The 24,469-nt window shown below is 46.1% G+C and overlaps 2 protein-coding genes across 2 annotated transcripts in view; one reads left to right on the top strand and one right to left on the bottom strand.

Annotated features, from left to right (window-relative positions):
• The window catches only part of DDAH1 (dimethylarginine dimethylaminohydrolase 1), a 95,546-nt gene extending 74,423 nt beyond the window's left edge, over positions 1–21,123 (bottom strand). The window contains exons 1-2 of the mRNA XM_054165442.1: positions 20,339–21,123; positions 20,021–20,200 (exon numbers count right to left, since the gene is read on the bottom strand). The gene's annotated coding sequence lies outside the window, so the exon portion shown is untranslated. The remainder of the gene's footprint in view (positions 1–20,020; positions 20,201–20,338) is intronic.
• Positions 21,124–21,670: 547 nt separating this feature from the next.
• CCN1 (cellular communication network factor 1) lies at positions 21,671–24,091 on the top strand. The gene is made up of 4 exons (XM_009900366.2): positions 21,671–22,137; positions 22,482–22,829; positions 22,981–23,183; positions 23,290–24,091. Exons 1-4 carry the CDS (start codon positions 21,759–21,761, stop codon positions 23,587–23,589), a joined length of 1,230 nt encoding a protein of 409 aa, XP_009898668.2. The 5' UTR covers positions 21,671–21,758; the 3' UTR covers positions 23,590–24,091.
• Positions 24,092–24,469: the final 378 nt, after the last annotated feature.

Genomic DNA, 24,469 nt, shown 5'->3' with positions numbered 1-24,469 from the left:
AAAGCTGCTGAAACAAGAGAGTAACAGTTAATCCTGCCCATAGGGTCAATCTAAATTCTCCCTGGAAAAGCAACTGCACGTGGGATTATATATAGTGGTTAACCAAATATTCAAGGGACATTAGTAATTACCATAACATCCCACCACTTACTCTGTCAAACGTACAATTTATGCAACAAGCCTAAACTTCAAAAGGCATTTGTTTACTTTAAAAATAGTTGGAAATAAATTTCCAAGCCACAGCTCTATCCCCAATACCTTCCTGTCCCCACCTCAAAAAATGCCTGAAAGGCTTCTAGGTGTTTTGTGCAAACACATTTCCCAGTGAATTTTCCCTGGTGCCATTTGTTTCTAATACATGGTGTGCCAGGGCACACAGCTCCTTCATTTCCCCTCCTGGCAGAGATGTACATTGGCCACTAGTGTGAGATGGCTGCTCCCAATGCCAGCTCCCAAGTCCAGAGCCCTCCTGTCACCCTATGCACCCACCCTGGGGAATCTGCCATCATCTTTCACACTCATCCGAAGATGGGAGAGGGTCACAAAGAAAGTGGCGGCACAGAGATCAACCTTCAGGCTGAAATGTCTTAAAATCTAAGATTCCTAACAAATACACTGCTGAAAGCAGAAATACACCAGGGAGTTGTAGATGGGTGTCAGAGGCCAACAGTCCTCACTGGTCTGCAGCACCAGAGGTGCAGAAGAACGCAGGGGAGTTGATGCTCCTTTTAGCTGCTTTGCTCCCGACTCAGAACAACCCTGCCTGAGGGGAGCAGATCTTCTACCAGCAGCCAGCAGCTGTCAGTGGGGAACCTCCCAGCCCTTTTCTGTCCAGGCTGTGCTGAGTCAGGACCCTAAAAATAAGAGCAGCCTAGTTCTAGCCCCCATGCTCTTCTATCTCCTGGCCCGAATGCTGCACTGACCCACAGCTTCTGGAGTACTTTGACACCCAGGCTGGTGGCCTGCCTAGACTTGTTTTAACCGGTAGCCCAATCATTTCAGTGATGTGTCAATTGAAAGCTTACTCTTTAAATCCAACACGCTTTGGTAATCTGCTTTTTCTTACCTATGCTTTGGGACCACCAGATGCTTTTAGGGACAAGAGATCAGAATGTGTCCCTAATAATGCCATGTTTTTACAGTAGCACTTCAGTTTCTGGTGGAATTTATTTAAAACTGTGAAATATTTATAGTTAAATGGAACTGACTAATGGAATAAAAATATACTTTATACATCTATGCTATTAACCAACTCAGTACTGGTAACCAAGAAAGCAGTGCTTGGTAATATAATTTTGCCTAGCTTAATAAGCATGTTGAGCTGAACTTAGAATGCAGTTGACAGTCTCTGGGGCTAGCTGCTCCTCACAGCATGGCATACTGGCAGAGGAGGACCTTGGCAGTACAGGAGGCAGCTCTTAAGCCCATGCATATTGTGCCCTTGTCCCCCCCGTCACCTGCAGTGTACTCCTGACCACCCCTCTTCTGCCTCCTTCTCTGTTTAGTTTTGCCTCTGACCTTGATGGCTTTGCAGCTGCAACTGCATTGGCAGAAGCTCATTATCAAGCCTTACAAGGTTATTTTAAAAAGAGATCTCATGAAGATATGGGAACTGAAAGCCTCACTTTGTTCATATTTGTCTTCCTTTCCCTGTGTGCATGCCAAAGAGCTATCATCTTGCTTCCTGGCTTAAATAGAAATTCAGTAATGCATACTTGGAGAGTTCTGTCACTGTGGTAATCATATAATAGTGATAAATAAACCAGGGAATAAAACAAACAGATGGAAAATGGTCAACTCCATCCACGGACACCTGCTCTGGGATGCAGTCCGTAATGATCTTTATACACTTCAGAGACAAAATTACTTTACCACATGTTGAGAGTATCTGTTCAGATCTGGGAATGAGTTTCAGGAAAGACATAATGGGTACCAAAAATGGCAGAGTCTAAAAAGTAGCTAGTTGTAGTTTTGAAAATAACAGATTATCTCATTCACAAAAAAGCTCTTGAATTGGGAAACAAAACAAGGGTAAAAATATCCCCTAAAGAAAACCAACACTAGCCCAAGCACTATTCATCTCCAGGACAAGTCACCAACACCATAAGCTTCCAGGGCTTTTTCAAATGTGGGTTACCCAATCTGATTTTTTTCAAAAGACACATTCCTCTGACTAGTAGCACAATGGAGCCTTCCATGCAGTTCATTTCCAGGCTCAGGCTTTGAGATATTTAAGTAGAAGTTAAGAACTTTAAAGACTTTTAAGACTTCTGATGGCCACATTGAATTTGGAAAAACCTAAACACTCAATACTTCCAGAAGGCAAGGTCAGCCTGATTTGTATGCCTAAGGAAGATTTTAAGAGCATAAGACTATTGGCAAGCATCCCAATCTGAGTATGGGTTACAGTAAAAAAGAAAGTTTGCAAGAATAGCTCCTATCTGTTCATTCAGCAAAATTAGTCTTGTTTATTAGATTTCAAGAAGCAGAGAAATGATGGAAAGAAACCAAGCCACTATTCAACTGCACCCTCTCAGCAAAAGGTTCATCTCTGTCTTTCTCTGTTTTGAAAATATCTCACAATGCAGATAGCTAGAGCACTCTTATGTAATAATGGTGTGGCCTCATGCTACAAGTCACTAGCTGGTCAAATTTCAGCTGTTTCAGTACATATGTATTTTAAGACTGGGACTGCTGGTCTTTCTTTGTAGAAAGGTTACATTTAAGACTTCCACAAACTGAGCAGAAAGAATTCCCTTTCCCTGCTCTACTCCTCCCCTCCTGGGTTTAAGGGGAAGCAGAGCAGATCCTAAATACACATTCATCCACTACTTGGTCTTTCTGAGTGAATATAAATATGTTAAAATAATTCTCTACTTTTCTCCTGCAGAAAAAAAAAAAGCCTAAGTAGGTGACAAAAATGTGATAATTAACTTAGTAAGACATCAATACTTTTACAGGCCTAGAAGCAGCTCTGGACTTTGAATTGAATCTTATGTCCAATAATGCATTTGGAAAACTTAATCATGAGAAAGAAAAAAAGGCAGAATTAAACATGGAGAAAATATTGGAAAAAAGTGGCTGAATTTGGTGGCAATTACAGAAAACAAGTGTGAGCACACAGAATATACACATATCAAAGCATTATTGCATGCTTGAACATCAATTATAAACCATCATTCCAAAAATAACTTTCCCAGAAAAAAATCCCACATATCCACAGGAGGAGCAGAAGATTGTTATATAAAGGGAATCAGAGTTAAAAAAGAAGGTCCAGGAACAGTGATCCATTCAAGAACCTTGAATTACTTCACCTCTTTCATGGAAAAATACAGGGCAAGTGTAGGCTTTCTTGTTTCATGTGGTTACAACTATAAATACATCTTCTGATGACCTGCAGATATTTACTGATACCAAGCAGACTAGAGGGGAAATCCTTTATGGGTTTTTTTTGGTAACAGGTACATGTTATCAAACAGAGCCCTTAACCACAGCATGGTTCAAAAATTACTTTGAGACTCTTACCAGTGACAGCAACTATTTTGGTAATCCACTTGTCTAGATCCATGGGATTTTCCCCATTAGATAATTGTTATTTTAAGATTAGCTTGTCAGCCGGAAAGATGAGATAAAAACTTTGCACTGTTTGTATCACCATCTTGAGTCAGTAATTGGTAATGCTGTAAGACAACTCATTTTAGGCAGGAGACACATAAACAGCCTTCACCTGGACCAGCATCATTAGCAAAACTGGTGCAAACAGAAAACTATTCAGCATGTTTCACATGCTGCCCACTGCTATTTGTCAAGGAAAACTAATTACCCCTACATCGAGATGCAGACAATATTGTTGCTGCACCCACTGTATCAGTCACAGGGGCCCTGTGAACTTGGCAACGTACCGCTTGACTTACCTTTGCTTGCAAAGGGTATCCTGACAGATGAACGTCCCTGCTGCTGCTGGCCATTACTCAAGCTTTCAGCAATGTGGATTGTGAAAGAGTTTGGCTGTATGGGAAATAAATTGTTATTTTTCTTCCTGTACAGAAAGGAATAGATTCAGCATGTGCCAGATTTGCCTTTTTTTCCCCCCCCTGACAACTTGCAGCCCATTGTTTATCAAATGGCACTCTGAATCTTCTGCGTCATGTTTTCTTTGACTTAAATACTTTTCTTTAACACAATGTGTATGATGGCAAACAAACAAAAAAACTTAAGCAAGCAGGACTTCTGAGGAAACAGAGTTCACCATTTCCCACACAAATTAGATGCTGATTTTCCTAATGAAATAAAACACTTGCATATAATTCTGCCGCTCTGTACTCCAGATGAACTCAGAGCCTCACAGTGGATCTTTTCAGTGTGACAGCTGATTACAAACATCTTGTAACCACCTCACTTTTGCACCTTTTTTTTTTTTTAATTATTATTTTTAAGATACTATATTGCCATTTTTATTTGGCTTCTAACTATTTTTGTTTCCTCCAACTGGAACCAAACTGTTCCAAAAATACCAGTGCCACTCTCCACCCCCATCAAGGATTCTTGAGGCAGGCTGATGAAGCTGTGGCAGATGACCAGCGTCCCTGGCCCACACTGGTAAGATGCTCTACCACATGCTTCTGTGCCATCACCGAGCAGGGAACCTGCCAGCAACTCACTGGACACAAGCAGGATTTGGCTGGACCCCAGCACACTCCAGGATGGCAACTCCTACAATTTGTTAATAGCCTGAATAATTTAGAGCAGCCTTAGTGCTGCTCCAAGTCACTCCAGGGGCTGCTTAACCTTCCCTGCTGTGCTGTTGTTGTGGCCCTCAGCCCACTCCAGTTAAGCTGCTTTAATTTTCGCCTTCTATCAGGGAAAGTAAACAAGAAATTCCACGTGCAGTTTGCAAGGGTGGCAAGAGAATCCTGCAAGGGCCTGCCAAGGACAGGCAGCTACGTAATGCCCTGCTGGCACCACCGCACCGCTGCCTTCTGCACATCACTCTTGACCTGCCTCCACTCATCCTCATTTGAGAAACACAAAAATACCCTAAAATCCCTTTGAGCTTTCTTTCTTTGAAAATCCCTGTGGACTATCAGACTATGCTGTGAGGCTTCAGATGGCTGCAGCCCTTCTAGCTAACACATTTACTGTAAAGGATTAATGCACCAAAGGGTTAAAAGATTTATGGGCATCATGGAAGGAGGCCAGGAAACATGCAGAGTGCTAGACCTGTTACAGTCACTTAGCACTTTTAAATGGTACCATCTCCTAAAGACAATATTCATGAGGGGGTGTTTTGATTTTTTTTCCTCTTTAAAATAATATTCTTTTGAATTTACTTACAATTTTCTTTGAAGGCTTTTTTCTTCAGTTAGCTAGGTGATCTGTACCTATAGAAGCTCTGCCATTTTATGGGTTTTGTTTTGGCTTGTATTTTTTTAAAGCAAGATCCAGCTGTAAATAAGACCTCTGATGACTAAAACGGTGTAAAGCTTTTTCAGGCTGTTTAGAACATCTGAGAAAGCCTGGTTCACTTTTTCCTCTGTACAGGCAAGTTTCCTCTGCCTCTGTGTACAGCAACAGAGGAGAGAAAAACACTGGGAAGATGTTGGAAAATATGATAGTAAAATTGCAAACACTGATAGGTGGGCTCAGAGGAGGTAAAACTCTCAATTATTTTGTTTTTAATGGACTAGATTTGATATCAAAGGGCTGCCTTCCCCTCCTGTTTAAGGAGGAAAGAACACAGGGTGGGAGCATCGAAGGTTGGTGTTGACATTTCACTCCAATTCCTCTAAGCTCTGAAGAATCACTCTGGTCATTTTGCTTGCCTGCCTCCCAAGCCTTCACCCCCACCCCCCCGCCCCCACTCCATCCTCCAGGTGTGTGGGGACCCCTCCTGCAAGCAGGGGTGAGTTGGTTCAGCCCTGGGATGCGCAGGGGTTGATCTCAAAGAGCAGCTCCAACACCCTTTCCAGACGTGAGGTTTCCAGGTTGCAGCTGGCGGTGAGCTGCTGGCTGCCCGTTCCAGCTGGGCACGGCGCTCAAAGCAGCAGTGAGGTGACCGGCTGGAAAGGATGGCTCGGGCGGTACTGGGAAGGGCATCGATGGCACTTCCCCAGCAATAACCTGCCTTTTGGGGGATGCTGTATTTACGGTGGCCAGCAGCTCCCTGCTGGCCAAGCCACAGCTGTACCCACAGCCTCACCACACTCACCCACGCTACGGGCCATGCAGGGCCACGGGCAAAATGAGTAGCACAGTTTCTTGCTAAGAACACTTGAAAGCAATGTGTCACATTTGAAAAGTTTGGTGTCACATGGCTGTTGTCTTTCATGGTGGGGGGAGATGGGAGATGGAGGTACTGCATCACACAGGCAGGAGGAAAAGGCTTGCAGTGCTTTCAGCTCCACAAAATCTGAGCTGCTCTTCACATGTACTGAGCAGCGGCTGCTCAAGCACACAGGTCATTTCTCCCTAATGATGAAGTGCTCATTTTTTCTTTTAAACTGTATACTGTGCTGCCCAGTCTCTCCCAGGCTCTGCATTACCCCCTCCCATTGCTCCCTTTGGGACAGCATGACAGAGTCACAGCAAACACCCTGATGGGATCCCAACCCCAAGAGGCAACACCAAAACCAAGCAGTATCCCTGGCCCCCTCCCCTGCCCAGCCCTGCTGCCTCTGTTCCTGGTGTGAAAGCACACCCTCCCTCTGAAATTCTAACCCCCACCCACAACTTCTCTGCATAATGAAGCAGTTGCAAAGCTGCCAACAAGGAAGAAGGATGTTCCTTAGGACCCCCACCTCTTCTCTAGCAGTCAAAAGCAGGGCAGAGCCTATTCCTTGCCTGCAGCCACAAAGCTTGCAGCAAGAGCTCACCCACGGGTGCCAACAGGCATTGGGAGTGGATCCAGCCACGTATCCATGCCCAGGCTGCATGGCCAACCTAACCAGCTGGAGTGTGAAGGAACAAGGACTCTTCAGTGGTTTTAAAAGGGGAATTTTTTTTTCTGCCAGACCATCCCAGGCTTCCAGCCCTCACCACACCATCTGACCATAGGTTATGTTTACAGCATGCTTTCTGGCTCTTTCTTTCCAGGGAGAGGATATGAATAACAAGGTGGTACAGCCTTCTTATAATGCCACATTTTTCTGGTTGTTAAAATTTCTGGCAAAAACGCAAAGAAGATCCTGACAGATTTCAATGTGTCAGCACAGCAGATGCAGGCTGGATGCCTGTACAATGACAGCTGAACATCATCTCCTTTAACAGCGCCCTGGCTTGTGAAGCACCTTGAACTTGGGGAGGTAGAAAGGCAGAATGACTGAGGGAAGACATCTGCCCAGTTTCCAGTAGCCCTTTGACCAAACCAAATGCTTGGAAGTATTGGTGGAGCCATGAGCAAGTTGTGGGCAGTGGAACTAATGAGACCTAATTTCCTATGGATTTGTGTCTTGTGGTTGGACTTTCCGGTGTCTGAAGACCATGTGAGTGCCAAGGAGGCACTTTTTGTGGTCAGGGCGTTCACGACCTCTCCCTCTGCCTCCCCACCATAGATTCTTCCTCTAGCTTCTAGCTACAGCTGTGCTGAGGCTTCTGCCCCCCGCCCCCCGAACATCAGCGGGGTATCCCTCCTCCCTCTGGCTGCTCATCTTCCTGGCCTTTGGCTGAATCTCTTGGAAGCAAACACCCTTTTTTCATGGTTGGCTGAAATTGATCCAATGGACTCAAAAATAGAGGGTGAACTAGCAGGCAAAAATAACTTTAAAAAAAGGGGCATTTAATAAGAAAGCCAGATTAACAACACTGCAAAAACATTATACTATAAAGCAGTAGCAGCCCAGGATCTTGAGTCAGCCACAAATGAAAACTTTCTCAAGGCCAGCAGGCACTAGGCAGCTACCACACACCTTGGAGTGCTGAGGACAGGCAAGGAGGGAGGGTTCTGAGTTACCTTCTCATGTGTCACAGTTACCTTCCTCGGCCCCCCAGTGTGTCCCCGGCAATCCCAGCAGCACAATCCCTCCTTTCCTACCTCCTGCTGCAGGCATGAAGCTCAACCTCTGCCACATATCACCCAGCACAGCAACAGAGGAGTAGGTGGAAAAAAAGCTGTTGAACTCCTTTGTTTGGTACACAAGCTAGGCAGGCACACGTTGCATTTCCCACATTAAGTGGATCTGTTGTGAATACGTGTTTTCTCTCAGTGACACTAATTACTTAGCAGGAGCAAGGAAACACCTCTGAACTTTGCTGACCTGCACATGGGTCAGTGCCACAGACCAGCTGTTGCTGTGATAAACACCACTTCACGTGCATCTTTTGCAGGAGCAGTAAGAGTAGATGTTTCTCCATGAAAATACACAACAGAACAAACCAAAGAGAAAAATGAGAGCATACCCAGCTTGATCTACAATGTTGGAGGTGTCAGATGCCCTAAAGCTATCTAACTTTTAAAGACTGAAAATGAAGGCAAACACATTCCAGCGACCATAGAGTTTGCAGTTGCAGGCAGCAACAGCTTTGAGCACACCATCATGGGGTCCTGTTAAAGGAAACCAGTGACTCTCTTTCCTGTACTCAGTGGCTGCCACAGGCATGAAGACTGATGAAGACACAGGCTTCCTGCATGTGTACCAGGCACAAAACAGCAGTGAAGATGGCCATTGGTCTGCTCTGCTGAGGGAAGGGGGCCTTGGTCACCCTGGAGAAAGGAAGGCTCAGGGGCACCCAAGAGCAGTCCCCAGCACATCCGGGATGGTTATCCAGAAGGCAGGCTGCTCACAGTGGTGGGCACAGGAGAGAGGCTGGGCATGAAAAGAGAGGTTCAGACTGGGTTCTGAATTCCAGACTGAATTATTCAGTCATCTTCTATTTTCCCTGTGCCCTGGCTTTCCATGTGTAAAATGCAAAGGCACATATAGATGACATTTCCAACACATGCAATAAGACTGTATGGCACCAGAGACCACAGAGGTTTAAAAATAAATACCTGTTTAAGACAATGAAGAATAAATACTCATCACATGAGCAAGTGCAAAATTAGCTGGGCTGTTGTCTGTGAGACAGGAATTCACTTTGCTGTCAAGCTGGCTTGCAGTGGAGCTGACAGGCCGCAGGGTGTGAGCTGACAGCACATGCCCTGCTGCAGGAGGCAACAGGGACAGCAGGACACAACCTCAGTCTGTATTTACAGCTTCGTCCATGCATCCCACACCTTCTCTCTTTCCATGATAATCTGCTTCTCAAAATATTTTTCTTTCTAAAACTAACATGAAAACGAGAGCAGAAGCAGCTTAGCCTCAAACTGTTGTTTAAATAGCACTGAGTTACTAAAAAGCAAAGGAAGGGGGGAAAAAAAAAGGGCATGCTGAAGGTCGTCTGGGGTGGTAAAAGATGAGACTGACAAGAAGCAAGAGGCTTCCAGATACACTGCAGGTAAGATGGTTCCCGTTCACAACAACAGCAAAACATCACTCAGCATTCAGACCAGAACCCCTCTGCACTGGAAATCAGCTTTCAGATGGGGGCCAGCCACTGTTTTGTATTGACTTGTCTGTGCCACAGGGATACTGCCACTAACAATTTATTTAGTCCATTTAGGAGACGTCCAGTTATCTCAATTATTTAACAATGTGTAAAATTACAAACACATTCAACTACAATATGTTCCTCTTGCGTAAACCTCTCCTCTTGGCCACATACATAATAAAAACCCTGTTGAGTCAGTAATAAAATCCAGAGAGCTTTCAAGTCTCAGAACTGAATGTTCAAATTTTGTAGCTCACTTCCTTTTCTAACCAGACAGCAGGACTGCCAAGAGAATTTCTGGGCATTCAGCCCCTTCTGATATACATATACATACACACACCAAAATATCTATAGCACTCTATTGGGACTGGCAGAAAGCAGGCACTAATTGTTTTTAAAGCAGTTATGAACAAATGCAATTAAAAAAGAAATCAGAATACTACTTGTTTTCATCTGATGGAACAGACAGCTCAGACCTGGACAGGGAAAACGATCAGCTCCAGCTCTGTCAATATAAAAATATTTGCATTTCACTCCAGCAGAGGAAAAATGCAGCACCGATTTTAGGAACCAACCTCAAAAATTCATGTGTGGAAATACCAGGGTTCTTTATGCAAACAGGCCAGTTGCACATGTCAGTGCCTGATTTGCATGAGTAACGGAGTTATATGTGGGCACAGGTCAGGCCTATGATCTAGCACACCACATTTTGGAGGCTAAGCCTCAGTCCTGTGAAGAGCAGAGCATCCTGATCCTGCAGCAAAGCCAAACAGTAATGGGTGAACTGGGCCAATCACAGCTGGGAAGACCTCAATAGCTAAATATGAGAGCCTTAAGATTATATTACACAGAACACTTGTGATTTCTGTCTGAAAGACTGAATAGCTTCTAAATCCTTTGCACTATTTATAACAACAACCACCACCACAACTGTGTTTATTTCTCTTTAGAAGCACTGTCTGCTTTTGTATTTATACTGCAAGCAGCATATTAAAAGGAAACCAAATAGATTTCACATATGTCAATGCAATACAAAAGCAGGCATGAGCCACGTGAAGAGAACATCCAATGAGTTTCATATGGCATGGAAATACAAAGCTAAGTTCAAGTCTGAGAGTTTTCCCACACTTGGGCTAAGTACATTACCAACAGCAACCAAGGTGCTGCCTTGCCAGCACACAGGAGCAAGACGATACAGGGCATGATGCAGCATCCCTGCAGTGCACACAGGTACTTGCACTGGCATGGGAACAAAGAACAACTGAACGCCAGACAAAGTGGCAAATAAACGTTGGCTGAGGAATGAAACCCTGTGGCTCTTCACTTGACAGGCAGAGCAAGGTCATCCTAACCTGTTCTGCCCTCTAAACTGGGAGATCTTCACACTGCTATCATGATTAAATCTTTCCACTGACAGTGGGCAATGAGTCAGGATAGGAAAGGGATGCTGTTTACTGAAAAAAATCTTGGAACTAGAAGGAGAAAACCAGAAACATATAGGAGAGGCTCAGGATGGGTTCCAAAAACAAGATAAGAAAAATATAGACAAAATAATGGGATTGAGGATGAAGGTGGAAGTAGAAATACCTTACTGAAGGCAGAAGGGGAGACATATCCTAGAAGAATGCAGACAAACCTGAGTACAGGTAAGGAGTAGCAGAAGGAACAGCAGAAGCATGTGAATGGGAATGAGACAGATCAAAAATGGGGGACAAAAGGTGGAAGATTCCCAGGCTGTGCACTAATGATGTGCCCTTTTTTAAAGTGAATACATAATCAAGATGAACCTAGTATCACCAGGACATGAAGGTATAAAATAATGATGTCTGAGTAGGAAGAATCATGGCAGTGACTAAAATGACTAGACTCAAAAGGAAGATCCATTGCATCCCACCAAAATGCTATTCCTCCCACTGTGAGGGGTCAAATTGGATATCATAGCTGCCCTGCACATGCTCTTGTCACTTGTAAGCATCCATAGCATTCTTGCTCATGCTTCAGGTATCCAAATGCCTCCAAGTCCATAGCACGCTCCTCTGGCATCCCTGTGAGTCAGGAAACAGTGTTTATCTTCATTCTACAGAGGGGGCATTGAAGCACAAGGAGATGAATGATTTGTCCAAGACCACACTAGCAGGCTGTGGAAACCCAGAGTTTGAGGGCAGTTCTCCCAAGTCCCAGGACAGAACTACAGTTGCTAATGAGAACCCAGAAAAGTCAAAAAATGTAAATGAACCATCTTGAAAGTTTTTTAAGTTAAACTCCTGCTGCAGACGTGAATGGAGGAAGTGCATATTCCAACAGGCAAATTCTTTGCTACGCCATCTCCTGAGTCCCAGAAATCCTGTTGATCTGGGCTAATAAATTTCCCCAAGCCCTAGACATTCTCTTGGCCTTCATCCCAAGCTCACATAAGAAGCTATTTCATAAGCAAAGTTCTTATTTACAGTTACTCAACTCCCATAATATTTTATCTGAGGTGACATTTTTAACACTCTCCTCCCCAATACTGGATGAACTGTCTCTTTCTTTGCTTTATAGGTTTGTAACTAATCTAGTTTAAATCCCATAAATATTGGGATGTTTCTGTGGTCCCCATTCAGACAGGAGGCTGGTTGAGGGAAAAATCCATTAGCATTAAAATGATGGTGAGATCCAGACTGAAGCTGACAATTCATTCATTTTTTAAGCCTGCTGTCACCATGCCAGCTGCCCTCCAGGAGCTCACGGTGTAGCCTCTTAAATGCATGAGACTCAGGCAAGGGCATCCTGCCATAAAATCCAGAGAGCGTCACAAGTCCTTGCCAGGTTGCACAGTAGGTTAATGTGTTGGTTTGCTGCCCCTGGGAGACCCGAGCTGGAGTCTTTGTTTTACTGCAGCCCTGCGTGCCACTCCAACAGCAAGAAGGAGACCATAAATGCAGGGGAATGGAACATCAGGGAGCAGCCATGGCAGAGCAGGGTGACTCAAGCCAGTACTGCTGCTGCAATCAATGAATCCCAGTTTGGGGCTAAGGTGGCTGGGTTTGCTCAAATCAGCACTAATGCACAGTAGAGAGGCATGGGTGGCTTACTGAAACACGCCCTGCAGTTCAACTTGCAGAGACAGATGCATCATTTTGCCATTTCTCCTGGTTGCCCAATGGCCCTAGTGCTGTTCTGGTAACACCAGTACTGGGTATAGGAGCCCTCTGCTCTCAGCACCTTCCTGCCATCATTTTCCCAGGTGCAGTGGGGTGGTCTATGCACAGTACTTGTCATAAAAAGAACTTGCAGACAAGGAAGCTGCAGCCAGGCTTAAAGACTATGACAGCCCAGCACCCCTGTACTGGAAGGCACTAATAAAGGGAGGAGTTGAGCTGCTTTTTCCAAGTTGATGCTGTCCTATGATAAGCAGGTACCCATGGGATGGCCTCATCCCCTTGTGTGACCAGGATGGCAGGTCACCTGCAGTGAGGGAAAGATGTCAGCTGCAGGCAAAGCTGGTGTTTCAAAAGCAAGACAACCTCACCAGGACTCCTAGCTTTATTTACATACTAAGATGACTACTCCATTTTACATATATATATACATATATATAGCTGCATTTAATCATAGAAGTCTGTATTAGGCTAAGCACTCTACTTCCTAATTCTACTTTTCCTCAACAGAAAACTTTCCTGAGTAGTGAGTCTGCCCAAGAATCCCTTTTTAAAAGTTAATCTTGTTTCTTCAAGACTTAAAAAGCTGTCAGTTGTTTAATCAGATTATTGAAACAAACTCACTTCTCAGCTGAGGATAACTTCTGAGGAAATCAGAGAGGCGTACACAGTCACCTATTCCTTGGGTGCTCTCCAGGAACTCAAATGTCAGTTATTTCAGTTAATTAATGTGTGCTAATTAATCAGCTTTAATGTCACTGTAATTGAGATCAGAAGCTGGTGCTCAGGCAAGACCTCAGCCAAGATCAAAACTAACATGTAAAAAAAATCTCCTTGAATGTAGAAGTGGATTTCCCACTGTCCCTGTCAGCATCTCTCAGGTGTGGGAGGTGTGTGCATCCTACTGTGTGGGGAGGGCTCTGCACAATGTGCTTTCCCCACAGCATGTTCTCTTTCACCTTTTACAAACATGTTCATGGACAATGTTCAGACTCTCAGCTGTGGTCCCCAGCCTCAGCTCCTACTCTGTGGAAAACCACAGGCATCATGAATCAGCCTGTGCCCCCACACACAGGCTTTGCTGTCCTGCTCTTCTCACCTCTGAACTCTTCATTTCACACCCAACTGTCATCAGGGGCGTTTCAGCAACAACCCTCTTCTCCTGCAAGAACTGCGACCTTGCCTGTCCCTTTCACTGGCTACAGAAGTGAGGAAACACTTCTTACCCCCCATTCTTACCCACCATCATCTAGTCCTGTTTTTGAAATGTGCAAGGCCTGAGATGTACAATTTTGAGTTTCACATCAGCTAATATTAATAGAAACATTCTCAGGATTTTTTTCCCCCCAATGTAAATGGAACACTTTTATTTTTTCAAGCATGCCCCTGCGGTGCTCACAGACCAAACACTGCAGCATTATACCCACCCGGGAGCTTGCTATAAACACATCTGTCTTGCTGCTCTGTCAGGCTCACTGAGCAATCTATAAACCAGGAAAAGTCAACCTCTACATTAAATATTTACTGTTTTCAGCATGTATAATCTAGAAGTGTTTTTAGCAGCACAAGTATGGCGCACTTTTAATGAATGGGTTTTATTTTGACCTGTCATTGTCACAGACACTCTGTGGGTACATCCCCCCAAAAAAAAGCCCATTCCTGGAAACCAGAGGCTCTCTTCTCACAACCAGTTACAAACATTATTGTGTTATCACACACTGCTCACATGAAAAACCCATCCTATCTCCCATTTCTCTGTTCTGATCCTGAATCATCCCCTAAGGCTAAAAAATTGACCTCATGGGGAGTTTCAGAAGCAGCATCCAGGCTAGGCAGTGAGAGAAGACAGTGGCAAATCGGTAGGTGACTGCATACAAAACAACAACGAATACCACAGCGTTAAAAGAGTAACAGCACAAACCCCATCTTCTGTAAAAGTAAATAGTTTCCAGCCACCACTAATTTTCTTTTATGATTAATGTAACAGTCAGCTTTTAATGCTTGCTCCATACAAAAGAGCTCCTGCTTTCATCTCAACACTAAGAGTCATAATTTCTGTACAACAACAGGAAAAGAGACATTAATGCAATCATAAAATAGTCTCTGCACCAAAGTAGTCTGCTGATAGCCCCTGCTAACCTTTTGCTTCCTGAGGACATTGGTTCCTGGGAAAACAGCGGGCAGCAGACAGGCTTCCTGGCTGACTCAAAGATATGTTCTTCTTCCCCTGGGGCTGCACAAGCCACCAGCTTCTCGCTCCTGGATGGAGACCACACGATGACCCTTTTGCAGAGCTGTCCAACCTATCTCACCAGCTGGCTCCCTCAAGTTTTATTTTAGCCCCCCAGCAGAAACAAGGCAAGGAAAAGATTCCATTCACACAGTTAATTCTTCACTCCCCGAAATATCATCTCAAACAACTTCATGGAGCAAGACACATCTTTCAGAATTGGATGCTAATCAAGTCTAGCAATGGCTTAGCACTTCTCCCTAATCACAGGCACAGAACACTGGGATGGGCAGGTATTTGCACATTCTTGGATCATAACTCTGTCTCCACATTCTTGAAGCACATACACGGTCTGTTAGCTGCTTGCAAGTCCTCCCTATCTGCAAGGATGACATCGTGTCTACTTATTTGTCTGCTATTGAGTAGTTCACTACACTACCATGCACTGTTCTCCGGCTTGCGTCCCTTGCTTCAAGTCCAAGTAAATAATCTCTAACAGCACAGTGGCCCTGGAGGAGGTGGTTGTTGGCTTTCTTGCATGGGTTGGCCAGTGTGTGCCATAAAATAAGCATGCACAACAGAACACAGCTAGACACCACTGCAAGGTGCTCACATAGCAAGGGAGCCCGCTTTGAACAGAATGGAAATGAACAGTAGCACAACAAACACAACTAAAGTCTCACCATGTTTTAACAAGCTTGTGTATGTAGCAGAGAGTGAGTAATGATTCTGGACAAAGCCAACAGGCACCTCAGGGGATTCTGAAATTAATCCAGTGACATTTCCTGCAGAAATATCAGATCAGGACAGATCCTGCTGGATCAGGACTCCCTATTTGCAAGCAAAGAAAAAAAATTATTAATCAATACTTCTCCCCCCCTAAGAAAATTGCTACAAAACTGTGTTCTTAAAAATCAAAGGCTAGGCAAGTCCTTTGGATGTCTATGTATCAGTCACAAGAAACTGTTCCATCAGGACATGAACAGCAGAAAGGGAGGGAAAAAGTAAGAAAGAAGGCAAAGGGTTTCTCTATCTGTGACACATCCTAACCTTACGGAAATGTAGCTGTGATTATTAGCTAGAATGCAGCAAAACACCTTCGGAGAAAAGAAGAATTTGCCATGTAGTTCAAATGTAGAAAAAGAAAACAAACAAGCAAACCTGAACATACCTGAACAGGGCATATCCTGGGCTACCACAACACAGATAAAAGTAGGAGGCAGTTCTCTCTAAGGTGCAGTTAAGCTCTAGACGAGGCAGACAGCATCTGACAATCATTAAGGCCCACAGCCTGGAAGCATGCTTTGATCAAGGACTTCTCAGGCACAACCTGACTGACTGCAATCAGGTTCAGCTAGTTTGAATAAACCCTTATGATCATAAGCACTTTTCTTTTGAGCTTGCTCATTTCGTTTTAGCGGATGTCAGTTTGCATGCATTGCTCCGCTGGGAAATCCTGCACGGTGAGGAGCAAAGTTTGAAGTCAAGAAGTTTCTACTGAGGTCATTTGGGATGATTAACTCCCTGGGTTAGGATGTCTGTTCAGGACCTTCATCTCAGCTGGTGCTGCAAAGAAACTGGATGCTCCTGATGCCTTGGGTGCCTTTACAAAACACAGAAGACCCAGCTGTAAAAATTTTTTTCTAGACTATATAAAAAGACTTCTGGCTATATTACTATCATTTGCAAGCTACAGTACTGCATGAGTTGAAAATGAAAGACATTAATAAGAAGCCTATATGCAGCGAGGTGCTAGCTAGGGCCACTTAATTTTTTTTGTGTGTCTGTGGCATGGAGAGCTAAAGCCCATAACAACCTTTTCATTGCAAACTTCAGCTATAAGGATGTGCCTGATGCAAACTGCCTCTTTTGAACATAGCCTAATGTCTATATACACATGAGACTTGCCTTACTGAGGAAACAGTAGTGGCTGGTACTAAAACAAAGTTAATGCCAGATTCTTGAATGACAGTGACAAAGGTATTCTGAGTCTCTGGGCAGGAGGAACAAAGCAGGAGCTGGCTGTAACAGCTTTGCATTTCTGCATCCAGCCTGGGTGAGAAAGCCGCTGTTCTACTGCTCTGTTCCTTATGTCTGTGAATGGTATAGCTGTATAGCAGTGCAGCTCACACACTGAAAAGCAATGAGCACAAATAAATACTGCATCAAATTTTCCTTCTCTGTTCCATTGTTGGGTTAGGAGTCTCACAAATCCCTGTTCCACTTTCACACAACGGGAACCTCTGCAACACCTTGACAACAGCCAAAAGAAAACAGTGCACCTACAATGTGCCTCTCAGTGCACAAATACTGTGAAGCAAACCCTTCAAAACATTAGAAGCCATAGGCAAGGCACAGACCATACAAAACCTGACAGGCATGAGCATAGCTGAAAGGAGGGCAGTAGGGATGAGGAAGAAAACAAATAGGAAAGACCATACTCAAAATTCATCATAAACTCTAAGCAAATCAAAGCAAGAAAAAAATATCTGAACCTACTTGAATTTTAGCTGCTGAAGCCTTCTGGCTACTCAGCTGCTCTGCCTGTGTGCTGCTATGCTTAATTTGCCACACTGGATTTGCACCTCCTGTGAGTGACTGAGAGACTGAGAGGAGCCATTGACTCTGGGAGGACTGATTTAGTGCGACAGGAACCAGCGGCCTGGCAGGGGCTGCAGGAGAGGCCCAGCCCAAGCTAGGTAAACACTAGAAGAGGGAAGGCCACAGGGAAAAATGACTGGAAAAGGAGAAGAATGAGGAGAGATGGAAGAAACTCACAGCAAAGGATGGGGAGAGGAAAAAAAGAGTTAAACGTGGTACAAAACAGGGCTGGACAGTGGATTTAATCTGTTCTTTCTCCACAACCCACAGAACTGTAAACGTCTGGCGTGCTCTGTTTTAATGCTGCTTACTTACTGTCAGTGGGAGCACCAGCACCCAGAGAAGACTCTGTCCTACACAGCACTTCACACTGCTCTGTAGTCCCTATGCATGGCCACTGAAAACTGACACAAGGTAGAGAAAAGATAAACCAGTTATTTTTTCTCAATTTGTGTCTCTGGGAAGTCCTTTCCCTGGAGAGAATCAGGCCTGTGAAAACAATAGGATACGTTCAGTAAATCTTTTATAACTGCTACATGAGCCAACCACTTCAAATTTCTGCTTTGCATTAACCAAGCTCCCAGCAGACTTTACCTGACAAACACTGATTGCCTATGTCACAAAACGCGAGGAGCCAATACAATACTCCTCATGATGTAAAGCAGTTGACTTAGGACAACAAAGATGTGGAACAGTATGTTACACTGAACAAAATCTTAAAAAGGAAGATACCCCAAACGTTTTCCTGTTTCCTGACACATCCTGGAGATGTAGGCACAGCCTGGAAGGTAAACGTTGGGTCATTATTTGTGTCAGGGAAACACGTAGAGAAAGTATGAAAGGGTCACAATCTAACCTGAACTCCAAGGAAAGTCAAGTGTTGTCAACTACTTGAAATTCAGGACAGGTTTGTTAAAAGGTGCTTCAAAGCTTTCGAAGTAATATTTTTTTGAGCAAATGTAGGTTCAGTTACAGTTTCCCATCAAAGTTGTGTGAATGTGTGGTAGAACATGAAACCAGGTGAGAAAGGGCACTATTCATTGACTTGTCCTGTGACATTTGCTGCATGTTGTGAAAGTCACAGATCAAAGCAAAATGCTTGGTGCATATCCTTAAATGATATATAATTAGATAAACAAGTGTTTGCATAAATCCCTGGAAAGCAAACCTGGACAATTTTTCCAGGCATTGGTGTGCTAGATTCTTCTGCTCTTTCAAAATTTTGAAAAATGTCACTAATCAAAGCATGCTGAATCACAGACTTTTCATCCAGATCACGATGCTGCTGTGTAAAGCCATCCTGGGAAAAAAATTACCCATTTTAAAGCTAAAGTATCACAGTAAAAAACATGATCTATAAAAGTGATGGAAAACAGCTTGGATAGCTTGGTAGTCTGGAAATGGGACTGCACCCGGCTCCTCCTCATCACCAGCTGGGGCTCAGCCAAATCAGTAGGGATAGGAAGTCATTACTACCATTACTTGCAACCATATAAGTTTGCTGGTGGGCTCTGTCTATTTCTTAATGGACATATGAAATAACTCCAGTCATCAGAAATCACACTAAATGGAATATAGTGGTAGTCTCAGCTGCATGGAACTAAAGATTGAATTTCCCTTTCAGCTACTATCCTTCCTGGTCAAATTCTGAGGCATAACAGGGATGAAGAAAACCACTGCTAATTTCTGAGCAGTGAGTTCTAGGCAAGGAGAACCTGAAGCTTTCATCCTGTCACCTTTCCCAAACCACAAAACCGCTACAAAGTAAAAAGTCAACCTAAGTTACATGCATTAAAAGAAAAACACAAAGAGAATAAATCGTGGGAAGGAAATACCCACAACCCTCTATCAGGTCTGGCCTGGGCACGGGCCTAGCCACCACCGGCAGGAGGGACGCCAGTGCTAGGAACTTGCCAGAAGGGGACATCCTTTGAGACGCTGGAGAAGGATCGGGCCGGGTTCCCGCAGCCTGGGCCGGGAGCGGCACCGGTGTGCCCTCTGATGATGACACCAACCGCGCTGCCACCTCTTCTCCCAGCCTGCCGTTGCTGCTCCCCCCGTCCTGCTGCGCGAATTCGCTGCGGTTTCTGCGAGAGGGTCGACAAAGGTGATGGGGCAGCTTCCATCAGCCTCGACGAGCCGCCTCCATCAGCCCCGCGCCGTCCCCCGGGGCTGCAGCCGCGCAGAGAAGAGTGCACGTTGGAGAAGCGAAATAGAACGGGGGATGTTTTCGAAAAGCCCGCCGTGAGGCTTCGGGCTACTGCTGCCTCCCGGCTGGCCGGAGACAGGGCCCCATGGTCTGCACCCCTCCGGGTGCCACCGGCGTCCCCCGCGTCGACCTCCTCCGACCAAAGTCAAGTCCAGGAGCAGCGCTCCCATGACAACAACAAACCCCCTTTTCTGCGTCTCCAGGTCCGACAAGGCAGCCTTATTCCTGAGGGTACTGAAACACAAAACACCACAGCACGCACACACGCGTCCCCGGCCCCTGAGCAGATGTAGCTGCACTGGAAGCAGCACTTACCCAGAGCCATGTGCACAGTCCCCACTCGGTCCCCGTGAAACGACTGTGCCTGTAACCCTTTCGGCTGTGGCACTAGACACGCGACGAGACGTCTGGGGTTCGCTTCTCGGACCAGAGAGGGTGCAGCTGCTCCCCCTCCCTGACTGCCCATCCTTTGGGAGCGGCGCACACAGACACTTACTGTATGGGAAGGCGACGCGGACGGGTTAATCACAGCCCCCTCCTCTTCGCATCCCCTCCCTCGCCACTGTCTCGCTCGCCCCCTCCCCCCTCGGCTTTTCATGGGTTTTGGAAGGATTTTTGCAAAGTTTTGCCTACCGTCCGAATCTGCCTCTCCACCGTCCAGCCTCGAAGGCCACCGAAAAACATTCCGAACTTGTGTTAGGAACAATAATCTCATTTGCAATGAAAAATCCCTGGAATGGGACTTACGGTAACGCCGTTGGGCAGCAGGCTCAACTGCTGGGCTTTTTTCAATAAAGAAGCTGACTGCACTATAATGCCAGTTGGCTCCTCCAGTGCAATTCTCCTAAATCATGATAGACAGATTGCGTGAAAAACAGGAATTCCAAAGAATTTCCTGCCCTGGGAACAGAAGTTAAGGCTATATTTAACAACATCTGAAGCTGTCAAGAATGCTTTGTGGTTGGATAACAGAGCAGAAAAATGTGAAAAATGCAGGCTACTGCTATACCAAATATGGAAATATTGTTACGTCTGGTGTCTAAATCCCCATCTGGAAATACTTACAGCCATGAAAAGACGCCACAACAGAAGCTTAAACTCTCCTCCCCAACCCCAAATCTTAAACTTCAACAAGGAAATACTATTCAAGGACGCCCAGGTTGAGTGAGGGACACTAAACCCGATGATGCACAGGCCAAAGGAGGGCTGCTCGCTGCCAACCCAGGATTTCCTTCAACTTCACTTCTGGCCTGGCACCGGGGCAGCTTGCTGCATGCTGGGCACCGCTAAGCTCCCGTGCTCTGACACGACCCCTGAAACGTTTTGTTTCTCCCCTCAGCCACAGTAGTAAAGACAAAATCCCGAGCACCACCGGGTTAGTCTGCGAACCACGCAGTGATGTGCAGCAGCCGCGTAAGGCCGCGGCACTGGGCAGATGCCTATCCCCTTGCTGCTGGCCGTGCAGGTGGCCAGGTGCAGGGCACCACGAAGTCGCCAGGCGCCAGCTCCTGCGGGACACCCACCGGCACGGCCCCTAGTACAAAAAGGTCCATAAGCATCCTCACGTTTAGGCGCATCTGAAAGGAGAACGGGGAGAAAAATTCCGCATAGCAGGGTAGAGCCTCTGCCGTGTAACGGCGGAGCCGCGGGGCCGCTCCGGGCGTGAGCCCTACGGGAGGAGCCCGTCCCACGGCGAGACCCCCCAACCCGCACCCCGCTGCCCCCAGAAGCGGGGCCCGGCGAGCGGTGGGAGGCAGCGGGCCCGGCGGGGGCGGGCGGGAGACCCCCCGCGGCGGGGCCGCCGCCAGCGGCCGCGGTGCCGGGAGACGGGGCGGGGCGGGGCGGCCGCGCCGCGCGCCAGCCGCATTCCTGGGATGCCGCGAGCGCTGGACGCGGCCGCGGCCCGGAACGCGCGACGTCAGCGCCGCGGCGCACGCGGCGGCCCCGCTCCCCATATAAGGCGGTCGCACCCGCCGCTGCCTCAGACCGCGCCGGCCCTGCTCTCGCTCTCAGTCTTCTGCTGTCCCTCGCTTTCTCACCGCCGGCGCTAGACATGGGCTTCGCGGGCACTCGCCCCGCTCTGGCAGCCGCCCTCCTCTGCTTGGCCCGCCTGGTGAGTACCGCGGCTCTATTAGGAGGTTGGGGGTGGTACGGGAAGGCGGAGGTTCGCGTCGCTCCCGGCACTCACCGCTCGCCGCTCTGCTCCGTTCCGCAGGCTCTAGGCTCGCCATGCCCCGCCGTATGCCAGTGCCCAGCGACGGTGCCGCAGTGCGCCCCGGGCGTGGGGCTGGTAGCGGACGGCTGTGGCTGCTGCAAGGTCTGCGCCAAGCAGTTGAACGAGGACTGCAGCCGGACGCAGCCCTGCGACCATACTAAGGGACTGGAGTGCAACTTCGGCGCCAGCCCCTCCGCGCTGAAGGGCATCTGCAGAGGTAAGCGTCTCAACCTTCGCATCTCCCGGGAGAAAAACCCCTGGTCCCCGTAGTGCCCGAGTTTAGTAATTTCGAGTCCATGTATGGTTATGCTTTGTTGTTGGTAGCTTGGCAGAAAGGCACATGACTTCAGCAGTCTGGAATGCGATTCAGTATGTCTGGGCTCCGCTAAACGCACATAAGGAAAAGTGATTCCTGACTAACTTATTGTTCTGGCCCCGCGTCTCCGGGGGGTTGCAGGGAGCTCCGCCGTAAATTGAATTTAACAGACCAGCAAATACCTGTGATTAAACTAGCGAATCCCTCCGCTGACTCCCCCTTTTCCTCTCTGTTGATCTCTGCAGCACAGTCTGAGGGGAGACCATGTGAATATAACTCCAAAATCTACCAGAACGGTGAAAGCTTCCAGCCCAACTGTAAACACCAGTGTACGTGCATAGATGGAGCTGTGGGCTGCATCCCACTCTGCCCGCAGGAGCTCTCCCTGCCCAACCTGGGCTGTCCCAGCCCCAAACTGGTCAAAGTCCCTGGGCAGTGCTGTGAAGAGTGGGTCTGCGATGAAAGCAAGGGTGTGCTGGATGAGCTGGAAGGATTCTTCAGCAAAGAGTTTGGTCTGGATGATTCTGAAGGAGAACTAACCAGGAACAATGAGCTAATTGCCATTGTGAAGGGAGGCCTGAAGATGCTACCTGGTGAGTATGGGCTGATTGGTGTGACAGGTGACAGCTAAGGGGAGAAGGTGGGAGGATGGCTATATGACTCCTTAGACCTCTATGGAAAGAAAGAAACATAGTGAGAGGATGTATAAAACTTCCTTCTAAATTCTCCTTCTTATTTTTCCAGTTTTTGGGTCTGAGCCACAAAGTCGAGCTTTTGAGAATCCCAAATGCATTGTGCAAACAACCTCCTGGTCCCAGTGCTCAAAGACATGCGGAACTGGCATCTCCACAAGGGTTACCAATGACAATCCTGACTGCAAGCTCATCAAAGAGACCAGGATATGTGAAGTGAGGCCATGTGGCCAGCCTAGCTATGCTTCCCTAAAGGTAAATGCAGACTCCTCTGATGCTTCTCTTTCCAGACTGCTTTGGGTAGAGGGTAAATGTTGGAGAAAAATGTCTTGCTAATAATATTATTGCCTGTCCTTCGCAGAAAGGAAAAAAATGTACCAAGACTAAGAAGTCCTCCTCTCCAGTGAAGTTTACTTATGCTGGATGTTCCAGTGTGAAGAAGTACCGCCCCAAGTACTGTGGCTCCTGTGTGGATGGCAGGTGCTGTACACCCCAGCAGACCAGGACTGTCAAGATCAGATTCCGCTGCGATGATGGGGAAACATTCACCAAGAATGTCATGATGATCCAGTCTTGCCGATGCAACTACAACTGTCCACATGCAAATGAAGCTTATCCCTACTACAGACTAGTCAATGACATTCACAAATTTAGGGACTGAGTCATGTTGGGGGTGGGATGCTAAATGGAATTTTGAAGTAACCAGCCATGGAGAAAGGACCTTTGATGGAAATGATGCCTTGCCCATCTGAGGGCAACATTGAGATGTTACAAGAGTGCACTGTGCAACTGGACACTAATGCAACAGAGATTTAAGCATATTTAAAGCTTCATAGTACTGGAGCAACCTTATTGCTTCTTTTTGGAGCACCTTCGCTAATTATATACTGTTTTCTGTTTGTAAGTGATCAGATAAATGTTTTGTTCTGGTTATGAAAACTTTTCTATCCTGTTAACACTATGCTTCTCCCCTTCCCTCTTTCTCCCACCCTTTCCCAACCAAGTTGGAAGTTACATTCCTTCCTGAGGTGGGCACTTGTGGGGTGCCCACAGTGGCAGCTATTATGTACCAACTGTAGTTAAATGGCAAACAGAAATCAGTTGTTTTAAAGCTGAATATTTTATTTATCAAACTGTAGCTTTTGGGGGTGTTTTGTTTTTGTTTTGTTTTTTTTTACCCCTTCCAGCCCCTGTAATACTGGAATAAGTTGTAAATGATTTTAATTTTATATTCAATGAGTTAAAAGAATTTATTTATGGAATTAATCATTTAATAAAAGAAATATTTACCTAACTACTTGTAGTAGAGCATTCTGACAGACAACAGCCTTAAATACAGCACATGCCAAAAGCTTTCTCTGAAAAGCTTAGGTCCTCTCAAAGTTAAAATAAGGTCTTCACAGATGCAGCAATGAACTAGAGAACCTGTGTCTTAATTCCTTGGGTAAATGCCATTTTTTGAAGTGGTGGATGTAGTCTGCAACAGCATGCTTTAGAAAGCATATACACAAAAAATTCCCTGGCACTGAAGGCAAATGTTT

This window comes from Dryobates pubescens, chromosome 11 (assembly GCF_014839835.1).
Source record: "Dryobates pubescens isolate bDryPub1 chromosome 11, bDryPub1.pri, whole genome shotgun sequence".
NCBI classification, from domain to species: domain Eukaryota; kingdom Metazoa; phylum Chordata; class Aves; order Piciformes; family Picidae; genus Dryobates; species Dryobates pubescens.
This window is presented reverse-complemented; position numbering and strand designations above follow the sequence as displayed.

What these genes read in the sequence shown, in the direction of transcription:
- CCN1 (XM_009900366.2), top strand. Translation starts at nt 21,759, where the DNA reads ATGGGCTTCGCGGGCACTCGCCCCGCTCTGGCAGCCGCCCTCCTCTGC. An exon ending in GCTGAAGGGCATCTGCAGAG is followed by an intron (nt 22,138 to 22,481) that starts GTAAGCGTCTCA and finishes TGATCTCTGCAG; the next exon opens with CACAGTCTGAGGGGAGACCA. An exon ending in CTAGCTATGCTTCCCTAAAG is followed by an intron (nt 23,184 to 23,289) that starts GTAAATGCAGAC and finishes TGTCCTTCGCAG; the next exon opens with AAAGGAAAAAAATGTACCAA.